The following is a 25,065-nucleotide window of genomic DNA, read 5'->3' as shown; positions in this document are numbered from 1 at the left end:
ATGTTTAATATGTCTGTATATATTTAATTGACAAAAGTTAGTATGTAAAATATTTGCATAATGTAATACAATGTGCATTATGTATTTTTAAGATTTTATGATTATGATTATCAATATTATGTAACCATTCATGATGTGCAAAGGCTGTTGGCTATGATGCAATAAATCAATTATTATATAATACAATGTGCATATGGAGTGCTTTCTGAATCTGAATTTGCCATCATTTTTTAATCCATAAATTTCCTTGTCTGTCTGACTTCCTTGATATGTCGATACTTACCAGTAAAGTTAATCGTGAGGCTGAACCATTTCGTAAAAACTGTGACTAGACTCTCAGATAATTAAAATTCCATGAAAATCGGCACGTTACATGTTTGTTCAGATAAATTAAATATTATTCAAACCTGAAATGTGAAAACGTTTCCTTTTTTTACGTATGTACAGTAAAATCCTACGCTAAAAAAATCAAGAAAAAAATGATGCCAAAAATGCCAGTAAATTTTTGCTGAATGTAAATAGGTACTCAAATTCATGATCATTTCACAATTTTCCGTATTTCTCTAAGATTTTGAAAACCAGAAGAATTATGAAATTTTAAAGGAGTCGAATTTTAATGGGGAATGGAACAAGTAAAAGTTTCCTAAAGAAATGTGTGAAAAAATTGCAAAAAAGTCATGCTATTTATATTGCTATTTAAATGCTGCAACGTAATAATTTAATCAGGAAATATTTTACTTGACGGTGACAAAGAGTTCGATTTATTATACTAAACTAACATTTCATCCAATGTATGTACACATGTAAGTATTTTATATTACTTGAAATTATACATTGAAATTAATTAATTAATATGTAATTGATCCACAATTAACCAGCATATTTTCGATACCGTTTTACCCACAATTTCCTCTAAGATACTGTCTAAAATTTATATATACTAATCCTAATTCTAATTCTATATAAACTCTAAAAAACTATACACTTTTTGAACAAAAGTCAAATTATGAGATTCAAATTTTTCTACATTTCGTAATTATTAAAATATTCATTAATTAATTTAATTATAATCTATTTTAATTAATTACATTGAATACTGATGATGTAATTTATGGTGTGTCGGATTATCCTTTAAAGGATCATACTTCCTTACACAAGTTTTAAATATTTTACGTTTTTTTACTCGATAAGAGATAATTTAGCATAATTGAGCTACTTGATCAGATACATAAATGCATTCTAAAATGCATTACGTTGATACATAAGTAATTTAACGAACTAATACATTTTAAATGTATGAGCGATACGTCCGTTTAATTAAATTTAAATATTTTAATACACAATTACATTTATTTAATTAAGCATGACATATATTCTGATAGTTTGTGGGCTTAAATTTCAATATTCTAGTGAAGAAGTAAAGTAATTGGAAGAAAGATAGATAATTATTTAAGATTCTGAAGAAATTTGTGGCAGGAAACTTATGATTGAAATTGATTCAAATTACTTATTGCTGGATTGTTAAAGATTTAAAGGGATATAATGCTTTGTAACCGTGTAAATTTGAACCTCGACAACTTGCGGAAATAGGGTCCATTATTTTTTTCCTAATTTTGTAAAGTTTGTCTTCCCTGGTGTGTAAATTGTGCAAATTTAGAGTATTATTTTATGTACAAGAGTGAGTGGCACCATTAGGACATCGTTTTCCAGGGAATTTTCATTCCAGGAATTTATATAGTTTTACACAATTAATTTTCCAATATTTTTCAGAATTTTATCAGGATTTTTGTGACTTCAACGCATTCTATTACTTAAATAAGTTTAAATTTAACATTCCAGACAAATTTTATTATGTACAGATTTCTTTGCTAAAGCCCAGACTTTTAGTTTGTTTCAAGGATAGTTTTTTTAGCACCGATTTTCTAAGTTATTTGGCTAATTATGTTTTATAATTTATGTTTTAATTATGCGGGGGTTAAATGTAATTAATTAATATGCTAATTAGTTGGGGCTTAGTAGAGTTGGAGGAGGACGATGATGTGCGTCGTGACAATGGAGACGAAGGTGAGAACGGTTCCTTTCTGCATGAGGTAAAAGCCACCAGAGTCGAAGGCCAGCTTTCGGCAACTTTCCAATTTGTGCATGTAGAACTCGTACGCGTACTTTCCTCGAGGAATGTGTCGAAGGCCTGCGGGGAAAGTTAGGTGGAAAAATAGTTAGAAATTTTCAATATTTTTTGTGTGAAGAACCGCTATTGAGGCAATTCACGCAGGGCTTGGCAACTTTGTAAAATCCGTAAACTTACAAACTTTTACCAAATTTTGCAAATATTTCGGAGGCCAAATTAGCTTAAATCTTTTTGTAACTTTACTCAGATCTCTTTATTTTGGAAAAGCTTACAAAATTATTTTACAGAACGCACGGATTTTACAAAGTTACCAATTGTTGCATGAATTGTCTCATTGTTTATTTATGAATTGCAGATTCAGGATATTTGTTAACTGCAAAGTTTTGAAAAATTATTGTGCGAAGCATGTGTAAAAAGTGTGATTTCTGAATAAAACTAGGTTTGTGTAAGTTTACGATAAATTTGTAAACTCTTTTTTTCTTTGTAATGTTGCTAAATATATTTTGTGAAAATATTTGTAGTTTAATAGATTTTATAGAATTCATCTGCGACTGTCTGCGAGACACTTCACGCAACCTGGTGTGACCTGTAAAATAATTTTACAAACTTTTACAAAATAAAAAACGCCCTTGATCAGAATAATGTTACAAAAATGTGTAAGCTACTTTTCCCTCAGAAATATTTCTAAAATTTTGTAAAAGCTTGTAAGTTTACGGATTTTACAATGTTACCAAGGCCTGCATGATTTGCCTCTCTGTAAGTTTATGCCACACTGATTTTCTTTGTAACCTTTACAAATTGAACTTCTCCAAGCAACTCTGTAAGAGTATATCTAGAGTTTATGTACTTGGTGACAAGAATCGAAGTGAATTGTTTCGATCAACGATAGTATTTAATAAACTTAGCACAGAAAAAATTGCAAAGTTTACAAAAATTATGTATCCTACCTTCCATCCATGATTCGACGAAGGTGTGGCTTTGCGCATTGAGTCGTCCCATCGCAGGGAAGAAGACGAAGAGCCGGATGCAATAGTAGAGCGCAATTATGGCGAAAAGAGTGGACCCTTCGACAGGGAGGATTTTCAAGTGGCGAATCGGAGTGTAGAACAAAGTGCACCTAAAGGGGAAAAATTGAATAAATTTCCTAATTTTACAGCAAAAATTCTGAAACACATTTTTGTGCATTTGATCAAATGCAAATTATGAACAACGTTTGGTAATCCCTGGCAGAAATTCTATACATAGCGCAATTCACGGAGTCTTTAGTAACTTTGTAAAATCCGCAAATTTTGTAAAAAAAACTGTTCCAAAATAAAGAGACGCCCTTGATCTGAGTAAACTTACACAAATTTTGGAAGCTAATTTTCCCTTGAAATATTTGTAAAATTCGACAAAAATTTGCAATTTTACGGACTTTATAAAATTACAAAGGGCTGCGCGAACTGAAAAACTTTTACTAAATAAAAAAAACGCCCATGATCTGAGGATCAGTAAAGTTACACAATTTGTAAGCTAATTTACTTTGCAATATTTGTAGAAGCTTGTACATAAGTTTACGGATTTTACAACGTTACAATAGCCTACGTGAATTGCTTCATAAATTGTTACAGGCCGTTAAAAATTGGTACAAATCCAAAAATGTTCACTATTTTAGATCCAATATAAATTCGCATTACTTTATGTCTGCAAAATTTGCATAAACGTTCTTTCCATACTTTCTCCCCCTGAGAAACTTCCTGAATTACAAAGTTTACAAGGTTTTCCCCCTCCCATCAAAAAAATAACCAACAAACTCACATCAACATCATGTAGATACTCTGGTGGGCAAAGACCATCTTGGAGAAAGCATTATTGAGCGAGTCCACCACCGCTTCGACGTCCTTGTACCGATCAAGCGCGTACTGAATGTCAACCACATTCTGCACCACGGACGCAAGATACATGGAATCCTCATCGTACCCGCCTTTCCCGCCACCAGCGTCCGCTTTCGCGCGAGATTCAGTATTCATCGCGCTCAACACTTTCTCCTGCGCTTTGTCCGTGTGACCCGTGTTGAACTGCGGCTTGCTCGGGGGTCCCGATCCAGTCATGCCTTTCCCCTCGAAGGCGGTCTGTTTAAATTTTTAAGAAAAGCGGGACGATATCGCGTATCATGTTAAGGTTCGCGAGACCATGTAAGCATACTTTAAGCGGACAAGGGGTACACATAATTTCTATGTTTTAAACAACGATGGAAATGTGAGCGATTTATACCCAGTTCTTGATGAGCACCTCGTTTAGATGTGGCACGTCACATTGTCCATTCGCCATTACGACGGCGCCACGATAACTCAGCGTTTCGAGACAGTGGACCAATGAGCCGGAGGCGACGACCATGATGACTTCGGTGGCGAAGATGTTAATCCAGATTAGGATGACCATCCAGAGTTGGAAGGCTAAGGGGAGAAAAATTAGGGTTTTTTAGGAAATTTTTTTAAATTAGCGCCAAGCTAAAGGTGCATTTAGATCTAACTGGGTAACGTAGGACTAAATGACTCAACCTTAAAATAAGATCAACATATTTTTAATCAATTCGCCGCTCTGGGAATTTATTTTAAAATTCTGAACGACGAATTTGCAGTCCGTGCGTTGATTAATAGTTTTTTTAGCAAGTTTTGACGAGTTATAGTTTTTCTGAAGGTTTCCTAAACTTGAGATGTCCTCCTTTCTAAAAGTGTCAAAATCTGGAGTGCATATTTTTTAAAAATTGGCAACGACTTGCCCTATAAATTAGTCGTCCAGAATTTTTAAATAAATTCGCAAGGCCGAGAAATGATTAGAAATGTGCTGATTGTGATCAAATGTGGGTCAAAATTTCCTTAGTCATCTAAGGAAATTTTGTCTTATTTGACATTGAATTCACCTCCACACAGATATTTGATCGTTACGTCTTCCCCTTCAATGATTTGGTACAGATATGCCGGAAACTTTGGCATGAACCAGTAGTGCATCGCCATTCCGATGAAGCCAGTAATTCCCATGAGTATGTAGATGGCGGAAGTTCGCTTGCATAGCCTACAAATTTATAGAGTTACATTTTAGAAATTGGGAAAAAAACTAAATCAAAATTTTTATATATTATTCGAAATCATTTAATTACCGATTTTGTGCCGCATGACACGCAGACATTGTCGGTAGAGGGCCGCTCGGCATATTACCGAGACCACGGAGACTAGAACCTGCATAATAAAATATCGATTAGTTTCACAATACCCTAAGAAATTTTAGAATATACAAAAAATTCGTTCAAAAAAATTTGGACAAAAATCCTTAAATTTGTCTAAGTTCAAATTTTGTTTTTGCACTATTAAACAAACTTTGCCAGATAACCTCTCAGATTTTTTTGCCTCCATTTTTTTTCTTAGCCAACAATAGCCTTACCGATCACGGTCCGTTCCAGTTGACACCAGACGTCGACACTGTTCGCAATCTTGTCCTCATTTCTGAGCGAGTAGACCTGATTGGCGAATGGGATTCCCATTGCGAACATCCAGCAGAGTTGGGCGATGACGTTGATGGGGTCGGGCTCGTACTGGATGGTCAACGCTAGCTGGACGGCTTGAAAGGCGGCGCCGAACGAGGTCCCGATGTAGTTGATGTAGTACAACCACTTCCACAAACCGTCCCTGTAGTGACCGACCTATGGGAGCGAAAGGGTTATCTTACAGGGTTTTCATGATAACATGACATTTGGTGGTTGAATTTTCGACATTTTGCTTATCGATCGGGAGAAATTTTTGATAAGCATTTCACGAAAATATTTGTGGATAGCTGCGTAAATCGCGTAATTTTTGGCCAGCTGTACAAGTTTCTAAGACTAATTCGCGTCACAGGTTTTGCATGGTAATATTTGTGACTTGAATTTTCAACATGATTTCATCTGAATTCTGCTTATCGATCAAGAGAAATTGATCAAAAGTATTTCGCTAAAATATTTGTAACTGCGTAAACCTTACAATTTTGATAATGTATAGAAATTCCTAAGACTAATTCGCATTATTTACAAAATGTGCAGACTTTTGAAACCGTTTAACAATCATTTTGTGAAAATGCTTTACTCTCAATCAAGCAACAGCATCTCGAATGTTTCTAAGTTGGCGGTAATTTTATAGCGTTACGAACATCGCAGTGAATCATATTCTCTTTGCTAACTTGGCATCGGTACTTGTACACATTACACAATAATTTCCAATAATTTTCCTATTGTATTTCTTCTTAATTTAATTACCTTCTGCGCATTTCCTTCCACTCGGTACGGAAACGCTCCAAAGGTCCTCAACAATTTGAAATAGTATTTATAAATCCCAAACCCAGAATCGTCCATGGCACCGAGATCTCTTATCACTCCTATACACGATGATTACTTATCAGCAGATAACTCCTTATCGTCCCGAGTCACGACTGGAATTATACATTTTCAAAAACTTAATCAATTTCAAAATTTCCAACAATTCCTTCCCCCCGATGCGTTAGTTCCGGTCCAAGGTTCCCGTTATACTGACGTGTCTCGTCCGAATTTCGTCCCTGCTCCGAATTTCACATATTTGCTTACCTAATATTCAAATGGCGTCGTCGTGGTCGTCGTCATAACGGGAGCAGCAAAAGGCGGGCCGACCTCTGAATATTTGATAAGTTTGGCTTTAATATCATCCATGGGTAAGGGAGAAATCGACGCAAAATAAAAAGCAAACCCGTGGCGGATGAATGTCAAATGTGAGTCAAACAATAAGCGAAAGCCGATAAATCAATGAATAACTGGCTGGGATGAAATCAACCATTTATTCCCTAATTTCAAGGCTGCCACGTTATTTTCTTGGTTTGATTGACTTTCATTAAATGGAGAAATGGGGGGAGCAAAAGCGTCTTTAAGTATGATGAATATGAATACGAATACAAACAGGGGTGGTTTAGGTGGACAGGACACAACACAACACAATACCCGGGTATTACCCGGGAGTGGACTAGAGCGGAGGTATGTATGGTATGCATATTTGATACGCCCGGGTTTAATTAGGCTGTATTATTCGGGTTTTATGTATAGGTACGTGGGAGAGAGGAAAGGGTGAAATTATTGATGGATTGAATTTATTGAAAGAAAGTAGCGATAAATTCGGATTTTCTTCGGAATTCGGTTTTGAGTAGGTAAATTTTTATGAGAATTTGTTTTGGTCGGGGACATAACAATTTTTTTAAATTAAAAAACTGAGACGAAGTGCATTCGAATTTTGAACACATTTCATCACAGTTTTTTTAAGTGGTCAAAAAAATTCGGATTTTGGTCGGTTTTCGGGTTTCTTTAAATTTTCAGGAGAATTGGTCATGGTCGTGGACATACAAACATCAATATTTTTTAATGCATTGCGTCACAGCTTTTTTTAATTTGCGAAAAAAAAATCGGATTTTTTTCGGTTTTCAGTAGTAGTTAAATTTTTACGAGAGTTTGTCGTGGTCGTGGTCGTATAGACATGAATATATTTTTTTATGGGTTGCATCACAGCTTTTTGTCCTTTCATTGATTAATTTTCGGATTTTAGTCGGTTTTCTGTTTTCAATATTGAATTTTTACGAGAATTTGTCGTGGTCGCGGACATAAATATATTTTTTATTGGCTTTCATTACATGCTTTTTTATGCTTTCATTGATTAATTTTGGGGTGAAGAAGATGTCACAATTTGTGTTTCAGTCAGAAGAAGAAAGAAATTATTGAATGTTATTATGCGTTTTTTTAGGCAATGTGAAGTTAATAAGGTGGACAATTTTGGGTGCTATTCTACCGGAGTAAATGAACTGATACCCGGGTATTCTTGCAATGCAGAGTAAAATGCCAGTCTGTTTGAATATTCATTTAATTGCTTGGGTGGTTGAAGAGTGGATCAATTAATTGACTTTTGGCAGGAATGGGGTTCATAACATTTTAGCGTGGTGGGTATGCAAATTAGGCGGTGTAATAATAACGAATGTGCATATAGCTTCAGTGAAAGCAAGCAAGTATTGCCATAATTTCACAAAATATCTACAATACGAGCCAAATACCATAATTTCTGCAAAAGCGAGAACTATTTTCATCCTTCGACTGAATTGTCTGACCTGTTTTATGTACTTGTTGTTTTTGCAAAATTGCTGGTGTCGTTTAGGTAAAATTCATTTCATTTGGTTGGTAGTTCTGATGTGCATACGTATTATTTTTATACGAAAACAGTGGCCGCGGATGCCGTGGGGACATTTGGGGACATTAACATTGTAGGATAGGGGAGGGGGCGGGGGTTAATATAACATGGGGACATCGGACAACCGTGGGGACATTATTGTCCCTCTGTCCCCACCCACGCTTCCGCAGCCACTGGATGTATGTACCCAAGCAAATTGGAAACTATGAGGTTTGACATTAAACAACAAAAATGGTTACGGCTATTGTTTTGTTGAATTATTCAGGGGTGAAAGTATGTATGTCCACGTCGGCTTAAAACTGTTCCAAGAATTATTTTCTGGCGAGATGTTTGTTCCCGATAAATAAATAAATTGGATGTAAAATATAGGTAAAATATTGGTAAACAGGAATTATATGTATGAAAATATTGGTAAATCGGAATTACATGAATTGTTTTTGTAAATATGTAAGTAGATTTCAAGATCAAAGAGGCAGAAGAAAAAGTAGCTGAATTTATGAATATTTGTTTTTCGACGTGGGCTGGGTAATAAGGATCAAGATTCATTGATTGATTAATTGATTAAATAATTAATTAATATGATGTTGGGGGAATATTAAAATTTCGGTTTGGCAGGGAGAGGATCAGGTACCTTACTTAATAATGTAATCGATCGACCTTACGTTGTGACGAGTATCAAATCAACGGTGCCAAAAAGTGATCGGATTAGCTTCAATCAGTTCACAGGTTGATGAACACGATAAAATCGGATTAGATTGGATTCATTAAGATTGATAAATGACGATGAATTGATAAGCTACGGTGTCGATATGAAAGTTAGCAATTGATTGATTTTCGTAATTTTATTATGCACAAAGTCAGACAGGGCAAAGGATGCATGATTTGCTTGCATGCACATTTCGCGATAAATACAAGAGCAAGTTGAGTTACGAAATTTATGATGGAATAGACAATTTCAGATGTCTATAAAAAATGAAATAAAAATTGGTAAAATAAACAATATATGAATTAATAATATTTAAATTAATAATACATAAAATCATGATTTTATTTATTAAATAAAAATATGGCATAGGACATTGGGAATTGATTTTTATTTTCTTTTTCGCACTTTTATCCACATTTTTGCATGCAGATTTTTAATATTTACATAGCTTGAAGCTGGATAGTTTGTTAACAATGTCGCCTCTTGAATGAGTGAGTGATGTTCCAAATAAATGTCAAATGTGTGTAAAGAATTTGATGCTACTCAATAAATTATAAAACTGACCAGTTATGTAAATGACGCCAATGTAATAAATATACTTGACCTTTTTATTTCATTAAATAGTGTAAGTGACGTATGCATAATATAAGCACAGATATACAAATGTTTCAAAATTTCATGACGTAGGTAGCTGGGCATGTACGTATATACGTTGTATTTATATAGTGATTGTTTTATTAAAATAGTGATGACCTGCACCGACTATTCATTAATTACTGGTTATTTAGAATAATGCATACATTATTCTCCAAAGGACTTATGTAAATTACATACTTTTAACATCCCAAGTAAAATATAAACGTCACTATTGTACGTAGGCACCTGTTTTTGTACGTATTTTTTCTTTAAAACTCACGATAGTGCTCGCATGCCACAAAAAATGACACAGTTCCTGTCTGACTACTTTACAAGTTCCGTGGATGAACTAATTAAGGACATAAATAGGTTGACTAACCAAAAACTTAATAATAATGTGCGAAAATATATACCCATCATAGTTAAAAAGTCAGCGAAACTATAATTAAGTTAAAACCGACTCGATCATTATCATGTATAGTTGCACTAGTTAGTTACTTAATAAAATAATAATCTCTCGTTAATCATCCCTTAAATAAATAATTACTTATCCGTAATTAGTAAAAAAAGCAGTAATTAATAATTAATTAAATCCGAGTTAACGTATGTACGTAGCTGCTGCGATTCAGTTATTTATGTATCAGGGTCCAGATCCAGTCCGAAAACGTAACCATTATTATTCAACTCGTATCCAGACGAGGTTTGATTTCATTAAAAAACGGTGGGGTTCTTAGAGTCCAATTTCTAATTTCCTTTTCTTACTTAAGTCCCAAACTGTGGATAAGTTGTTCATAAAGGGTCCATGACATTGCTGCGATCAACGTTCTTCTTATCATCCTGGGCATGATTCCTTTAAAATATCCTTGGATTCCGTACCTCTGTCGAGACAAAATTAAAAACGGGTTAGATTTTGAAACCGGAAATATGCAAAACTGAATAAATTATTCACTTCCTGTTTTACACATACCTGGAATACGTACGGAACCACATGCCTCACCGAAGTAAACTTGTCCGGGTAGAGTTGCATCTTTGTCTTGATAACGTCGAAGGGTTGCGTGACCAGCGAAGCACCCACGCCAGCCACGATCCCAGCGGAAAAGCGGACATACGGACCAAACGTGGGGTCGGACATCCACTCGGGACCGATAGCCTGTCATGAATAATCTTAATTAGTGTCCATATAATCCAAACCGGAAGTGCTCTTTAATATGCATGACATACCTTCTTGGTGGAAGTGTACATCATGAGATAAAGCCCGGAGAAGGGAGCGTCCCTCAAAAGCGTCGGGACCAGACCACACGTAAGTCCGCGGACCCCTTCTTGCGCATAAATGCACCTCCAGGCTTCTCGAATACTAGAATATTGGTAGACTTTACTCTGCAAGGAAATCAACAAAGATACCATTAATTTGGTCAATTTACGTCATGTCTTTATGTCAACGACGAAGAAAAGTGACACAACTTGACAACAACCAAATTCCAGTGAATAAAATATGACTGCTCTGCAATAAATCGTGGTTTATCTTTCAGCTTGCCGTTACTTAATCAATGGTCATTTGACTCGACTCGATACCACATTTTATTTTACGAGGGGGTGGGGTGACATCATAAAAATTTGCATAATGGCAGCTCAGTCGTGCCAGGTCCCATGTAGGAATCGTGATCTCTGTTCATTTACATCCTTAGTTTGGGACATGAATTGGCGAGTGAGAGATAAAGCCACCACCAAACATCTGTCTGTTCTGTGCAGCTAGCTAACTGCATGGGTCAGAAAGGGCACGAGTCATATTTATCAGGGTTGCGAATCATGTCCAAATAAAAGCAATGTTTCAGCTCGGACCAAGTAAGTCAAACAGAGGAATTGTTAACGTAAGTAAAAGAAATGGAAATAATTAATTATTTCGTTCGTGTTCGACTTAATTTTTTTTGTGCTAATTTACACAAGTAACAAATTCTACGTAGGACGTTTCGTTTCGTAACTCATGCTCTGATCTCACCTCGAACCTCGTTTTGATCACGGTGAACGGGATCATCAACACGCCGCTGAAGGAGCGTCCCGTCATCCCCAAAAGGAGTGACTCCATGGCTGTAGGCTCGCCCGTAATGTTAAAGGCGCCCTTAAGACCGTGAATCGTGGCGAAGTATAGTCCCACTCCGGGCACGCATCTGGTCAGCGACTAAGGAAAATAATTATGAAATTAGTTAATGAAATGCAAAGTTAGTTGATAGATGGATAGTTATTAAAATATGTCAAAAGCTGCATATGTCAAATGCTTACCGGAGTCATGCCACGCCACAGCGAGAAGAGATTCTCATTCCGGAGGATTTGTGAGACTATTGAGACCATCGAGATGGGTGTGGTCGCGGCCGAAAAGGGGACCGTCGGACTATATACAAAGTAGTAAATATACAATTCAAGATGAAGTTTGCAATTATTTGAGTAAATTTTTGGCCAACTTTCATTGGAAATGAGTGAGCTACATACGTAAACTTTGTAATTTTCGTAGAAAATGAGTAATTTATGCTAAAAAATCTCAATTACCTGAAAGATCTGAGTTGTGCTGGGCTGGGCGCTTGCTGAAGTCGCGTCTTTAGCAGATCCAACGGTTGGAAAAGAACGGTCGAACATGTTCCTGATACGGACCCGATGAGAAAAGATTTAAAGATGGGATGCTGTCAAAATCATTTTCAAAAATTAGTACATAAAATTATGTATCAATCAAAAGTATATATAAATATGTCACCAAACTCACAAGAGTGTGCAAGTCCATAAATGAGCCTGACTTTTGTTCGGAGCTTATCGTACTTTGCCCCGTTTCCGCTTGAGAAGAAGACGACGTGGATTTGGATTCCGTGGCTCGACTTGTGTCTGAATATGCGTCGATATTTAAAAATTTAGAATCGCTCGGGTCCGAAGAGAAGAAAGAGTGGTCACTCTTTTTATTAGCTACAGTGGGGGCGCTACAATTAATATCACGATTTTTGCTATCACTCTTGTCACTACTTTGACTATTTGACACTTTCTGAGACGATGACACTTCTTTCTGCTTTGCCGTGAGGAGGATGCTGCTTATCGTGGACGTTGCTGCGGGAGGAGAGGACGACGTAGACTGAGCCGTTTCTTGCAGCATCACCTTCTTTTATTGCGTTCTTTTTTCAGTTAAGTTTTACTAAGTTGAGTAGTAAGTAGCCGTAGCGTAGTAGTTAGTTACGAGTATGGTGGTCATCATCATAATTATCCATCCATCATAAACATCATTTAGCAGCCTGAAATATGGATACACATAAATTTTAGTATGATTTAATTTACTGCATCATAAAATATTATTTATCGTCAACATTTACATTTCTTCCCCATGTTTTCTTATCGGTATTTTGTTATGATTTTATTTTCTATTGATTGTTAATTTACCCTCAGCATCATCAAAGAAGGGACAAATATGCCAAACAAGGAAAGGGCATTCAATCCAGAAATCCATGCATGCAACAGTTACTAATTTACATGCATAGCATTCATTTGCCTTGTTTTGGGTAAGGTTCAACCCTTCCATAAAAATAACACGAGCATATTTATTTACACCCAGAAATTTTTTACTACGTCAAAGAAAGCGACTTTCTGAGCCAAAAAGCAAAAGGATATGAAAAAAGTCGTAAAATGTGCGACCTCTCTGAAAAAAGGTTGAGTTAGATATTTATCTAATGGGAAATGATATGCTCTTCACTAATCCTAAGGGCATGGACTTTAACTTTAGCTTAACAGGACATACATAGACTAACAAAATTATTTTTAAAAAAAGGTTCCATTTCGTGCTGGGGGGACGAGTAAATAGAGTTCTTTACACTTAATGACGATAAATATTATTAAATGCGTTGCAAAGTCCAAGAAAAATGAATGGAAATTTGAAAAAGAAACTGGCTCAAGGTGGTTTCCATTATTTAACCAAGAAAGAACATAAAGTCGACAGTTTTGCGGAGGGGGTTTCTGTATGTGTAAAGTAATTAATTATCATGCTGCTGCTCTGCTGTGGGACATTCTTCAACTGGGCCTAGCCTGTTGCTAACTAACTAATAAATAACTTTGAGGGTGGAAGTGCATCCCATGACATCCCACCCAAACTAACATCATCATCATTAAATGATTGATTGATAACACGACACGAAATCATATGAGAAGGATTACATCATCATCATCATCAGCAGAGGACATAACTTGGTGACAATTTATGATGATGGTCCCATTAAGTAAAAATTAATCGTCGTGTCGCTTCTGACAGTAGTGCGACTGAGACTCTTCTCTTCATCATATCGTCGTCGTGACTGTTGTGTGATAGTGGCCTTGTTTGGGGTTAAAAGGGCACGAGTAAAAAGTAAACTGAAATTTAGGGGTATCCCTCTCATACGAAAGTACGAAAGCAGCACGACAAATAAATAATGTGGCACATCGTACCATTTTTTAAAAATTGTGATTAATATTCTTCTCGTCCGGGTGTTCTTCTTATCTGGAGGGCGATATTGATATTTCACAAGGTGGACGATAGGTTAAAATAGGCTGTAAAATGGAAAAATTTACATAACTTACATAATTTACATAACAAAGGTTAAATAATGCTTAATTTTGATAAATATGTTTCTCTCATACTGTAGAAGTTGTTGTATTGTTGTCAGTTTTTTCATGGTTGTCTGTCCTGCCCCCGTTTTCGGATGGGGTCCCAGATCCGGGGGGTGACGATTGATTGCTATGCAAAAACTGCAGTAGTTCGTGACCTGTTCGAAGTGGACGAGTCGCGGATGGAATCTGACTGAACAGATAAAAATGAATTACATTAAATGAGATAAGATTCATTCCAGTTAAACTAGTCGTTCGTTGTTAGTTTCACTTTCTTTCACAATTTGGCATGATTAATTAGTTTGATCAAGTCGTGCGGTTAGTGAACTGCATTAAATTATCAAGTCAAATTTATGACTGACTTTACCACTTTGCATAAATAAGAATAAATTGCAATTTCAAAAAAACAAGTGAAGTAACGGACGAGAATGACCGGCCTGTCAGATTGGCATATTTTATCGTAAACACGAATCAATCAATTAATTTCGATCCATCCATCCATGCATAATAAAATAAATTAGCATATTTACATACAATCAGGCGAAGGAAGTGCAGAGTTGGAACAGGGGTCGAAAGGTCATCGGGACAAGAAACAAGTGGGCTACAAATGACGAAGAGATGTCGTCGTCGGAGAGATGGTGAATTGGCAGACAACCTGGAGCCAGAAACAAGACGAGAAAATATTTAGTTAAAGAAATAACAGCGTAAAAACATATTTTGTTAAAAGATTACCTTATCGTTGGTTAAATGTTGGGACAAATGTTGCGACAGGTAAATTAAACAAACTAAATACGCTGTAAAAATCAGTCAGGGCTCGAATTTGACACAATTGTCTGATAAGGCGAAAAATATGGAGACACGAATGACGAAATTTTCCGATTTCAAAATTTCCAGCGAGATTTGACTATTTAATGACTATTATATCGTGCAAATACTTAAAGCAAGATTTTCTTTAATATTTAGCACCAATTGACTAAAAATTTCAAAGTTTAACCAAAGTTGGAAGAAATTACGTCGAAAAAATGATGAGTACCGTGCAAATTGCAAACCTGCGGAGATTCGGTTACAATGTTATTGTTGTCCAAGTGCTGAACTGAAACACACTGTGTCTACTGTAAGTTGAGTTCAACACTTGGACAATGTTATTGTGCATTCTGCTCTTGTGCGAATTTCAGTGGTCGTGGTTTTTTGGCATTGGGTGAGACGGGATTCTCGTAATGTATGAATTCGCTTATGTACGTACATACGCATTTAAGAATCGGGCAGACTGGCACGTATGCAAAAGTTCAAGTTATTTTTTAAGGTTCACCTTGAACATCAATATTATGCATTAACTAACTAACTGACTTGTAGTTAGTTACACATGTGATGCCGCTCAGCGTATGTATGAATACAACAACTCGTACAAAAATGTGACATAATTCTGTTGAGCAAGGTTTTCATGAGGTCCATAATTATGCAAATGAGAATGGATAAGTTCTTCTGTGCGTGGATATGTAAGAATCGACTAGAATTTATTATGATTAAAATCCTGAATTACTTATACATTACCTTAAAAATAATTATGTAATGTGGAGAAAGAAATGCTGAGTTATCTTATAAGTAGCTTATCTTGCATGATATAAATATTTAGGGCTATCCACCTACTGTTGACACGTTTTCGTCGCCAGTTTAACGATTTAACTACTATTTGAGCTCTTTCGGCGTGTCTGTTTTGTCACTGAGTTGATCTCCTTTTGTAGGTTTCGTATCGCCGAGCTGGTCTGTGGCGTCGACTCGTTCTCTTCGTGAGGCGACGTGCTCCTCCAGTTCGTCCACGATGGCCAGGTTTTGTGCGAGATTGATGGCGGAGGGTGAGTCGGGGGGATGATGGGCGTGAGGCCAGTTGGGAAACACGGTCTCGCTCTCGGTCCAAATCCCCATTTGTCGCAGGTTTGGGAGGTGCACGTCAGGACCGTGTGTTCCTCCGGAGGAGACGGAAAATGGGGGTGGTTCAGAGGTCGAAGGGAAGGAGGAGGAGGATGATAGCTCTTTGAGACGGTCGGCTTCCTGGAAAGTGAAATAATAATTATTTAACAATCCGAACAGGAAGAAATATTGCGAAACTGATAAAATATTGGATTTCTTAGTTTTAGAAACTTTGATTCTTCGAGGTCATAATTTTACAAACTTGCAGTTAAAAATTGTGATTTTGAGATCATATATTTTTGGTAATAATGTTTTTGAAATTTTGCGATTATTCTGTTGTGTTCATTCCATGCCAAAGGATATGAAAATATTTAACAAACTCAAATCGAAAAACTTATTGCAAAATTTTTAGAATAATTTTGGACATTGTGAGTGATACATATCATCGTTGAATATGCAATTGTCTAAAAGATGACTAACTGGAAAGGCAGGTATGTCTAAGGCGTCCGTCGGTCCGATGGGGGACGTGAGAGTGAAGAGGACTGGGATATCTGAAGCTAGTCGGGGGTTGGTCCGCTCAAGGAAACGAATCCATGAAAGGAGCGAGTCCCGTGACGACGTCCCTGTCGCCACTACGCCCAAAATTATACCATCCTCCTGCTCGTGCACCGAAGGGATCGTTTCCATCATGTAATTTGAATACGAATCGCTGAAGAGCGGCGGCAGCTGGGAAACATCTACATAAACACAAATGCATGTCATAAATATTCCAAACTCGTTACGAGGTCATGTCATGTCAGGTCGGGGTTGCATTTTGTTTGATCTAAGGACGAACTAAATCCTGTATGTTTACAATTTGGAAAAATCCATGCATATATTTCATCTCAAGATTGACCAACATGTTTATTATGACGATTTCTTCTTCTTCACAACAACAACCTCAAAATGTGTCACACCAATTCCATTTATCTTGAATGAATAGGAGGCGTGTCACCACCATTTTTCTTCTGGATTGTGACATCGACACCAACAACATGACTGACATGTGACACTCATTTGCATCATTTATCAGATATCAGCTTAGTTTAATTACCGTCTGGGTCAGTCTTTTTTGGTTCCGGTTTCGGCTTCGGTTCCGCTCTGAGGATAAAGTAATTTATGCAGGTGCGCTGCAGCCAAACTCGGAAGGCCCCTTCGACGTAGATCGGGGTGTGCGCGGGGTGGGCGGCGATAAGGTCACACTGCTCTTGACTTTGTCCGGACACAATCCATGTCAAATCGGTCGCATCGTCCAGCTCGCTCGCCTGCGGAGAATAATTAATCAAAATTTGACCACAGACAAATAGAAATGCCCACAAACATGCACTATTTTCAAATAAACTGAAAACTTTTGCAAGTTTTTAGAATAATTAAATTTCGAAATTTGCCCAGACACAATTCGCATTAGTGAAAAGTCATAATTTTGTCTCTTCAGACCTCATGAACATCAATCTTTGTGGACAGATCGACCGATGTTATTCGTTTAATGGCGATGATGGCAAGATCTTTAGCGTGGTCAGGCAACGGGTCCGGAAGCAGCCAGGGGGACAAATTCTTAAACTTTGGCATCCAGTACAACATGCGGCCCGACTTTCTCATGGGGAAGGATTGCGAGCCAAAGATGTTTATCAGCATTTGCTGCACCTCAGAGTCCGGGATGACGCCTAAAAAACAACAATAATTAATCAATCGATAATATTCCGTATTGATAAAACCATAAAAATACAAATATGAAGATTAAATAATTTGTTGGTTTATCAAGCTTAAAAGTATGTCAAGGTCCAGAGCGTAATTAACGATAAATTACCATGTGACGTGACCATGATGTCGTCATTACATATTCAAACCTTGCCACACGACAATTCATTATAATTAGTGTACATATTTTGCTATAAATAGCGACAAGGGTGTGGAGGTGGTAATAATGATGTCGCCTTCAAGTCTGCCACACGAGTTCCTTGTATTTCTTGTACGGAGTGAAGAGTAGCGAGTGAGGGTCAGAGGTCAGGGACACATCATCATCTTATACATACATTGGAGTTTACTCTTCTGATTGATAATCGATTAATTAAATCTATAAAAAAATTAACACGTTCTGTTATTGATTTCGAGCTGAATAGTGTTCGATGAAAGGATTCTTTTCATGAGAATTTTAGTTCGCAGTGGAATTTGTGCGGTGGGTGCGGTGTCGTACATAGTTCAAATTGATGGAATCGTGACAAAAAATGGTCTAATATTGCGCACTAAATAGGAGTGTGAATTAATTGGTTAGTTAGTCTGTTAGTCATCATCATCATAATTAAAAAGTAATTTACTAATTGGCCTCTTCGAAATATTGACCAACGAGTCTGACCCCTGCCATGACTCGACAACAAACAAGACTACTGTGGAAGTCTATTTTGTCTGCTAACTAAAAGTATAAAAAAAACATGGTCCGGAATTAAATAATATTATTGAGCATCAGATGTTCTGCATTTTCTGCAATGCTGTTGGATAAGCTGAATGAGTGAGTATCTGTACTTCTTATTTTCTAACGATTTCGCATACCTTACCAGACCACCACTGACCTAGGGAAAGACCTCAAATGTGCAAATTGCATCTTATCACGAAAACTACATGGACGAAGAAGGTGATGGAAAGTTTTATAAACTAAGATGACCGACCAAACCCTGACCACGCCACGCCACCAACACGACGATTAACTAAATTTCATCAATCAATTTTAGATTAAAGGTTGTAGTGGAACGGGGGCACGAGCAAAAATTTAGCAAATAATAAACACACAAAATAACAACTTGATTGATTTCTGCTGATTCTGAAAATGAATGATGACTGCTAATTGATTGGGTACATAGTTGCTTGCAATTTGTTTGTGAAGGTACTTTTCCGTGGTGGTGGTGGTGGCGTAATCGTGTCGTAAATAATAAACCTGACTTATGAAATAATTTAGATACTTATCTGTCTACTAACTAATAATTTTGACGATGATATCAACGACGACATTAACGAGTTAAAGAGATCCAGCATTATTTTTCCAGCTTGAAGTCAAGTTATGCAGTTCACAATACCGCTTGTGCTATGTACATAATTTTCCCAAAAAAAGTATACAATTAATTTACACATCTCTTCTCCTCCTGCTCACCGTAATGTTCCATTTGTTCCAAAATATCAATCCCACACTGCTGTTGTTTTGGATAATGCATAAATTCAACTTGGAACATGTTGGACGCAATCATTTTCCCTTTTGGAAATATATCAATGATCTTCTTGTAAGTGTCCTGCCCCACAAAGCAAAAATATGCACATATTAATATGTCAGCAGGACCAATATTTATGTAAACAATAACAATTACGCCAACTCACGAGGTCACGATGCACGCCAAACTTGATCATCTGGTTGAGACAAGCATAAATAAATTCGACGTGACCTCTCAGATGGATATCACGTTGGGAGAAAATCTGAAAATAGGGCACAATTTTAATTTGCATACTTCAGAGCATATTGAAGAAAATTGATGTATAAATGGATACTTCTATGGCCGCATGAAAACTGTCTTTCGTCTTATCGTCAATCTTTTCAAATAGGTCGGTTCGGATCAGATTTTTGTTGACGGAACGAAGCGGTTTGCTCTTCCAGTGCTTGTGACGTTCCTCCTCCACGGGGGGAAGGTCACGCTCGTAACGTTTGACCTGTTTTGCTTCGTCTAAAGGGGAAGGAGTCGTGGCGGGTGTGGTGTCGCGGCGGTGGTCACGGTGAACAACATTTTTTGGCGACGACGACGAGTCTGGAAATGTACAACAGAAAGTTACTTATCTAATAGCATTTTCAGCACTTTAAATGAATGAAATTTCGACAAATTTACCCTCTTTTGATTGTGGCGACGTTTCCTCTCCATCCTCCTCCGACTTTGAACTTGTCACCGTTTTCTTTTGCAGTTTTGACGACGAAGATAACCCCCTCGTCGTAAGATGAGGAGTAAAACTGAATCTGCTGGCGACGGGAACTTTCCTCTTGCTACAGTAACTTGTCGCAGTAACTGAGCGACAATTATGTAACTGCTGGATTAAAATTCGTCGCGAGAGGAGTGTCACGAATAAATTTTCCATTATTGAAATTTTAAAAACAAAACCGGAAACAATTACTGAACCAATTAACGCATTTTATAACAAATTGAATAATATATGAAACAAGGTGACAATTTTATAATAACTCTGCATTTAATGACAATTAAATTGCCGGAATTTCTGAATTTGTAATTTTATGAACTTTTTTCAAAAAGCAGGTGACGAAAAGTGTGGATCATTTGGCTCGCGGTTCTGAATCGATGATGATGATGACTTGGTTTCGCAGAAAGACGAAGAAGGTGAGACGACGAGGAGGAATAAATGACAATTAATTAAAATTTAATATTAACTATTTCCGGTCCGACAAGTTAACAAATAATTAATTTAATTTATATACATTTTAACGACCCAACGAATTTAATTACAAATATGTAATTAATAACGGCGTGAGAGCAAATCTTTTTTAACCAATTAATCCCATTATTTCATATTTATCAAGTTTGACTTTAAAGTTTTACTATAAACTGACATTTAACCGATAAACGCTTATTTGACTGTGTAGTTATCAATTTTTTATTACACTCACCCTACAGCAAAACGGGGAAGATTTTAACTCCGACTTCTTCACAAAGAGGCGACGAATAGTTTTGAAAATGGCGACACAAAACCAACAATTGGCGATAACGTCCCATTCGATGGATGCCCTCGATAATAAATCAGCCCTCAAATTTCGACGTCGCTGCAAAGACGTTCTCCGCGTTCTTGATCCCAAAATAGATTCTCAGCCCAAGAAAAAATCAAACCGAACACCTTTTCAGCCCAAGAGGACTAAATTCTCGAAACTCAACATCCCTTTTGGTGACGACAAGGATGTCGAAAGTTTTGATGAAAAAACCCCCAGTCTCAGTCGTCTCGCCGCGGTGAGCGACAATCTCCACGCGCTGAGCTTACGATTGAACGGAATTTTACTAACGATGGATCCTAAGCCGCCAACTAGTCAAGAATTTTGGAGAGTAACGGTCGAAAATGTGGAACGTAAGGCGTTCTTGCATGATAAAAGATAATGTTGATAAGTAGTTATTTCATATGCTTTGTCTTATCTTTTATCAGCCTTCTTGGGGGACAAGCATTGTCCCGGACATATCCAGTGTCGCTGCAAAAAGATGAATCATTACGGATTTGGACCGTTGCTCTCGGCCGTGGCGAATTCGCGTAAGACTGCGCCCAATGCATCGCTCAAGTTGCAAATGACGAAGGACAATTTGTTGAACAAAATCGACATTCCAACCATGACACGGGAAATGGAAGCACGGAATGTGGAACTCTCGATGAAAAATAATATTATTCGGTTGAAAAATGAAATGCTCATGACGATGGTGAGTGAAATCGAAATTGTAGCTTCCGGTTTCTCTGCTAAATTTGTAGCAATTCTTGGCCCCTCATCGTCATTAATTTTGAATTTTTTGCAGATATCTAAACAACGTGAAGAGTACAAAAAGATGCGTGAAGGAATAACAAAGTTACAAAAGCGGCTGGAGGGTCATATTGAAGACCACTATGACGCCGAGCCAAAGTGCTGCAAGGACAAGGACAAACCACGCAATCGAAAACCCAGGAGGTTGTCAAATTCGTCCACCGACTCGAACTGGGATGAACCAGTTGAGGTCAAAACTGGGAAAAATGGTGAAAGGAATAACGGCGTCAGCCCGAAATGAACCTCTCGTCGTATTATTTTAACAAATTCTAAGAAATTCGGAGCGTCAAAGTTTCAAAATGACACTTATCGGACCGGAAATTGTCGCCAATTTTATTTATAAAGTGACCAAAACAATTTTAACCATAAAAAGTGACTCGACATTTTAATACATAAAATATTGGTTTATCATGACTCAAAATATGTCCAAAATTATACTATGCATGCATGAAATGATGGTAAAAACGATATTGTTTGATAAGCAGGACGCAGTGATTGTTTTATTTTTGATAGATTTTAACTAGTTATTTATTGCACAGAAATATTTTAATATTTTATACTATTTTAATATGTAGAGTTGTTTTTATTTTTTATACTTATTTTACTTATGAGATATCATGGAGAAGCAAGCATAAGAAAATTTATATTTTTAATAAGATGTCCTTTATTTTGCCTAAATTACAACTATAGTTTCTTTATTTGTTTCGACTTCTTTTTAGCATTACTCTTTCTTCTAGTAAGGGTCCGACTTTGTCGTTTTTTCGACGTGTCAGTTTCGACCAGGTCTACATCGAGGCGTTGGAATTCGTCGGCGTTGGAATTCGTCGGCGTCGGATGAGCCGGAATCTGGAGATTCAGCGGCGAAATTTTTATTAATTTTCTTGGCACGGCTTTTCCGTCTCCGTTTCGGATTGGGTGGTTCCAGAATAACGGCGATGGATGGTTTCTCCTGATAATTAATTAAGAAATTACAGAGTTGCTTGTAATTAACATGGTTTGAAGTAAAATAATTAATTACTGAAGTGGGTCCAAGTTTCCACTGTGACTCCAAACCCGGTTTTCCCTCGATCCGAAGCATCGCCAGCGTGGTTGACAAATCCTCTTTCACGGTCAGTTTAGACATGACGGATTCTACATCGTCCTTGTCGAAAGGCCTTATCGTAGCAGTGATGATAGATTTAACGTCGTCATCCTCCTCTGGCAGTGACTTCACCTTTTTTGGCGTCTCACCCTCCCAGTTGTCTTCCGGATAGACGGGAGAAGTATTTTTTAAACAGCACCCGAGAAATGATACTCCACAAAATGTAGCGATTGCGATAATGACGAGGAGCTGTAGAAAACCAAATGGAAATTAAAAGATATACAACAATTTCAAACAATGGAAGTCTCATAGGGTATGCTCCAATTTTGAGCAAAATATTGTCAATCGACAAATTTGACTAGTATGGAATTTTTGATGAAAGATAGATGGGACCTCCCAATTGGCACGTTTGGCAGAGAAATTTGCATCCGAAGAGGAGAAAACGCACAGTAAATTTGAAAAGCGTAAGATTTGCTAACTTTTGGGAACTTGGGGTTCAAATATCTCTGTCAAATCAAACATGCACATTTGCAGATCGTGGATTTTGCAAATCTCATACTAATTAAATTTACGATCGATTGACACTAAAATTGGAGAGCATACGCTGGGAGATCTCCATTTTAATTCATGACCCCACCTACCGCCGCCCAGCCCCTCGTTCGAAGATAGGGACAGAACCCTAAAGCTTGTAGATGATGGAACGTGTAGCTTATCTCACTTCCGGTGAAAGTGAGTGGGGTCGTTTGCCACACGTTGTTCCTATCAAGTACACAAAATAACTTATTACTACAAACTCGATAAGATGTTACCTGGTCCAATAAGCAATTTTACCTCTCCCTCACTTTGGCGTTCAACTGTTTCGCTGATCCGACCCGGGTGAGACCTCCCTCACTATGGAGAATGCACTTTAACGCGATGATATGCCACACCTCCGCCGATAAGCAGAGTAACTTATCAGCATCTGTCTAATTTGTATAATTAAACTTTGCCAAATATGTAGAGGATTAACGTGCTAATTAATTACGCTAGTCTCATTGTTCTTGGTGGTGCTACAAGTCGGAGCAGGGAGGATGTTTCCACTCGTAGTCGTGTTGAACTCGGCGTCAAGATGGTTAACCGCGTCGACGACGCGGTCCTGCGCCTCGCTCAGGGCGAACAAGATCACGAGCGGGATGACGAGGGAGGACAGACCGAGGACTCCGAAGGACAACTCCAGCTAAATATTTATTTATGGAGATAAGAACAAGGTTTTGCCAAATTTTAGACGGAATTTGATGGAGGTATCCCAGCGTATGCTCACCGATTTTGAGCAAATTAGTGTCACTTGATCACAAATTTAATTAGTATGAAATTTGCAAAGGACACGATCTCCCAATGGGCACGCTTGGCAGAGATATTTGCATCCGAAGAGGAGAAAACGTGCCCAAAAGTTGACAAATGTTCCATTTTCCAAATTTACTGCACATTTTTTCCTCTTTTGATGCAAATATCTCTGCCAAACGTGCCCATCGGGAGATCGTGTCTTTTGTAAATTTCATACTAATTTTTGCGATCGATTGACACTGGTTTGCTCAAAATCACAACCACTTATCCACTTACCACCATGACATAATGCCCTTCCCGATATTTTGCCTGCATTGCTGGCCCCACATATAATCCGACCCCCACGATGAGCACGACAAGAATTAAAAAGGGGGCAATATCCAGGTCTCCACTTCTCTCGAGGTGCTCCACATACGTCGCTACGACTTTGGCGTGGTGACGATCACTTGGAGGCGGAGGGTGACAAGAAATCAACCTCCCAGCAAATATGGGATCCTTCCTTCCCTTATCTGGTTCTGGGTAATCGGGCTGAACCGGAAATGGCGTGCGACATGATAGCACCGACTTCCAGGCAGAGTTCGGAACGAAACCGTGGGTCAAATCGAGGTAAAAGGAAACAGAGAGTAAAATCTGAAACAATTTCAACATATTCATTCACTTTCTCGTAATTGCTAATTTATCTAATCAGAAAATTAATTGATAATTAATTTGTAATTAATTACATACCATTCCAATCCAAACTATGACAGCAACAAACCAAAATCTTCGCCTGATCGGATTACCCATGAAAAACTAAGCATCATTATTAAATGACAAATCTGGATATTTACTTATCAAGATTTTAGTTAACTTGTTAGCAAATAATCAAACATAAAAAATTACAACGTCTGCAAC

At 37.4% G+C, this 25,065-nt stretch overlaps 5 protein-coding genes across 8 annotated transcripts; 1 reads left to right on the top strand and 4 right to left on the bottom strand.

Annotated features, from left to right (window-relative positions):
• Positions 1 to 730: 730 nt before the first annotated feature.
• Positions 731 to 6,646, bottom strand: LOC110848329. 2 transcript variants are annotated; one of them, XM_022095517.2, is made up of 8 exons: positions 6,396 to 6,646; positions 5,549 to 5,807; positions 5,268 to 5,346; positions 5,031 to 5,182; positions 4,382 to 4,563; positions 3,926 to 4,239; positions 3,076 to 3,245; positions 731 to 2,188 (listed from the first exon to the last, which is right to left on the bottom strand). In XM_022095517.2, exons 1-8 carry the CDS (start codon positions 6,489 to 6,491, stop codon positions 2,013 to 2,015), a joined length of 1,428 nt encoding a protein of 475 aa, XP_021951209.2. In that variant the 5' UTR covers positions 6,492 to 6,646; the 3' UTR covers positions 731 to 2,012. The 2 variants fall into 2 exon arrangements, with proteins under 2 accessions (XP_021951209.2, XP_035707337.1); XM_035851444.1 differs by having other exon boundaries at positions 4,400 to 4,563.
• Positions 6,647 to 9,607: 2,961 nt separating this feature from the next.
• On the bottom strand, positions 9,608 to 15,397 carry LOC110848824 (mitochondrial glycine transporter A). Of its 2 annotated transcripts, none has more exons than XM_022096151.2 (11): positions 15,014 to 15,397; positions 14,816 to 14,936; positions 14,315 to 14,474; positions 14,123 to 14,224; positions 12,429 to 12,942; positions 12,218 to 12,348; positions 11,954 to 12,062; positions 11,673 to 11,852; positions 10,898 to 11,053; positions 10,644 to 10,826; positions 9,608 to 10,554 (listed from the first exon to the last, which is right to left on the bottom strand). In XM_022096151.2, exons 5-11 carry the CDS (start codon positions 12,804 to 12,806, stop codon positions 10,435 to 10,437), a joined length of 1,257 nt encoding a protein of 418 aa, XP_021951843.1. In that variant the 5' UTR covers positions 12,807 to 12,942; positions 14,123 to 14,224; positions 14,315 to 14,474; positions 14,816 to 14,936; positions 15,014 to 15,397; the 3' UTR covers positions 9,608 to 10,434. The 2 variants fall into 2 exon arrangements, with proteins under 2 accessions (XP_021951843.1, XP_021951844.1); XM_022096152.2 differs by having other exon boundaries at positions 14,315 to 14,470.
• Positions 15,398 to 15,774: 377 nt separating this feature from the next.
• LOC110848458 (evolutionarily conserved signaling intermediate in Toll pathway, mitochondrial) lies at positions 15,775 to 20,555 on the bottom strand. Its single transcript, XM_022095682.2, has 8 exons — positions 20,092 to 20,555; positions 19,760 to 20,013; positions 19,592 to 19,687; positions 19,371 to 19,506; positions 17,666 to 17,892; positions 17,283 to 17,493; positions 16,670 to 16,926; positions 15,775 to 16,330 (listed from the first exon to the last, which is right to left on the bottom strand). Exons 1-8 carry the CDS (start codon positions 20,333 to 20,335, stop codon positions 15,968 to 15,970), a joined length of 1,788 nt encoding a protein of 595 aa, XP_021951374.1. The 5' UTR covers positions 20,336 to 20,555; the 3' UTR covers positions 15,775 to 15,967.
• Positions 20,542 to 22,445, top strand: LOC110848514. 2 transcript variants are annotated; one of them, XM_022095748.2, is made up of 4 exons: positions 20,542 to 20,592; positions 20,887 to 21,328; positions 21,404 to 21,669; positions 21,763 to 22,445. In XM_022095748.2, exons 1-4 carry the CDS (start codon positions 20,554 to 20,556, stop codon positions 22,006 to 22,008), a joined length of 993 nt encoding a protein of 330 aa, XP_021951440.1. In that variant the 5' UTR covers positions 20,542 to 20,553; the 3' UTR covers positions 22,009 to 22,445. The 2 variants fall into 2 exon arrangements, with proteins under 2 accessions (XP_021951440.1, XP_035706798.1); XM_035850905.1 differs by lacking the exon at positions 20,542 to 20,592 and adding an exon at positions 20,680 to 20,739.
• Positions 22,320 to 25,038, bottom strand: LOC118435228. The gene is made up of 7 exons (XM_035850900.1): positions 24,898 to 25,038; positions 24,448 to 24,801; positions 23,873 to 24,064; positions 23,680 to 23,813; positions 23,490 to 23,607; positions 22,786 to 23,097; positions 22,320 to 22,716 (listed from the first exon to the last, which is right to left on the bottom strand). The coding sequence occupies exons 1-7, from the start codon at positions 24,955 to 24,957 to the stop codon at positions 22,537 to 22,539; spliced, it is 1,350 nt and encodes a 449-aa protein (XP_035706793.1). The 5' UTR covers positions 24,958 to 25,038; the 3' UTR covers positions 22,320 to 22,536.
• Positions 25,039 to 25,065: the final 27 nt, after the last annotated feature.

Source organism: Folsomia candida, unplaced genomic scaffold (genome assembly GCF_002217175.1).
Source record: "Folsomia candida strain VU population unplaced genomic scaffold, ASM221717v1 Fcan01_Sc004, whole genome shotgun sequence".
Lineage (NCBI taxonomy): Eukaryota > Metazoa > Arthropoda > Collembola > Entomobryomorpha > Isotomidae > Folsomia > Folsomia candida.
Note: the sequence above shows the minus strand (reverse complement) of the source record. Positions and strands in the feature narration are given on the sequence as shown.

What these genes read in the sequence shown, in the direction of transcription:
- LOC110848514 (XM_022095748.2), top strand. Translation starts at nt 20,554, where the DNA reads ATGATGATGATGACTTGGTTTCGCAGAAAGACGAAGAAG. An exon ending in AACGGTCGAAAATGTGGAAC is followed by an intron (nt 21,329 to 21,403) that starts GTAAGGCGTTCT and finishes ATCTTTTATCAG; the next exon opens with CCTTCTTGGGGGACAAGCAT. An exon ending in ATGAAATGCTCATGACGATG is followed by an intron (nt 21,670 to 21,762) that starts GTGAGTGAAATC and finishes AATTTTTTGCAG; the next exon opens with ATATCTAAACAACGTGAAGA.
- LOC110848824 (XM_022096151.2), bottom strand. Translation starts at nt 12,806, where the DNA reads ATGCTGCAAGAAACGGCTCAGTCTACGTCGTCCTCTCCTCCCGCAGCA. An exon ending in GCACAACTCAGATCTTTCAG is followed by an intron (nt 12,063 to 12,217) that starts GTAATTGAGATT and finishes CTTTGTATATAG; the next exon opens with TCCGACGGTCCCCTTTTCGG. An exon ending in TGTGGCGTGGCATGACTCCG is followed by an intron (nt 11,853 to 11,953) that starts GTAAGCATTTGA and finishes TATTTTCCTTAG; the next exon opens with TCGCTGACCAGATGCGTGCC.
- LOC110848329 (XM_022095517.2), bottom strand. Translation starts at nt 6,491, where the DNA reads ATGGACGATTCTGGGTTTGGGATTTATAAATACTATTTCAAATTGTTG. An exon ending in ACTGGAACGGACCGTGATCG is followed by an intron (nt 5,347 to 5,548) that starts GTAAGGCTATTG and finishes TTTATTATGCAG; the next exon opens with GTTCTAGTCTCCGTGGTCTC. An exon ending in AGGTGCTCATCAAGAACTGG is followed by an intron (nt 4,240 to 4,381) that starts GTATAAATCGCT and finishes AAATTTAAACAG; the next exon opens with ACCGCCTTCGAGGGGAAAGG.
- LOC118435228 (XM_035850900.1), bottom strand. Translation starts at nt 24,957, where the DNA reads ATGGGTAATCCGATCAGGCGAAGATTTTGGTTTGTTGCTGTCATAGTT. An exon ending in GAACGAGGGGCTGGGCGGCG is followed by an intron (nt 23,098 to 23,489) that starts GTAGGTGGGGTC and finishes GGTTTTCTACAG; the next exon opens with CTCCTCGTCATTATCGCAAT. An exon ending in GGAAACTTGGACCCACTTCA is followed by an intron (nt 22,717 to 22,785) that starts GTAATTAATTAT and finishes ATTAATTATCAG; the next exon opens with GAGAAACCATCCATCGCCGT.
- LOC110848458 (XM_022095682.2), bottom strand. Translation starts at nt 20,335, where the DNA reads ATGGAAAATTTATTCGTGACACTCCTCTCGCGACGAATTTTAATCCAG. An exon ending in GGAACAAATGGAACATTACG is followed by an intron (nt 17,893 to 19,370) that starts GTGAGCAGGAGG and finishes GTTGTTTTTTAG; the next exon opens with GCGTCATCCCGGACTCTGAG. An exon ending in AAAAAAGACTGACCCAGACG is followed by an intron (nt 16,927 to 17,282) that starts GTAATTAAACTA and finishes GTGTTTATGTAG; the next exon opens with ATGTTTCCCAGCTGCCGCCG.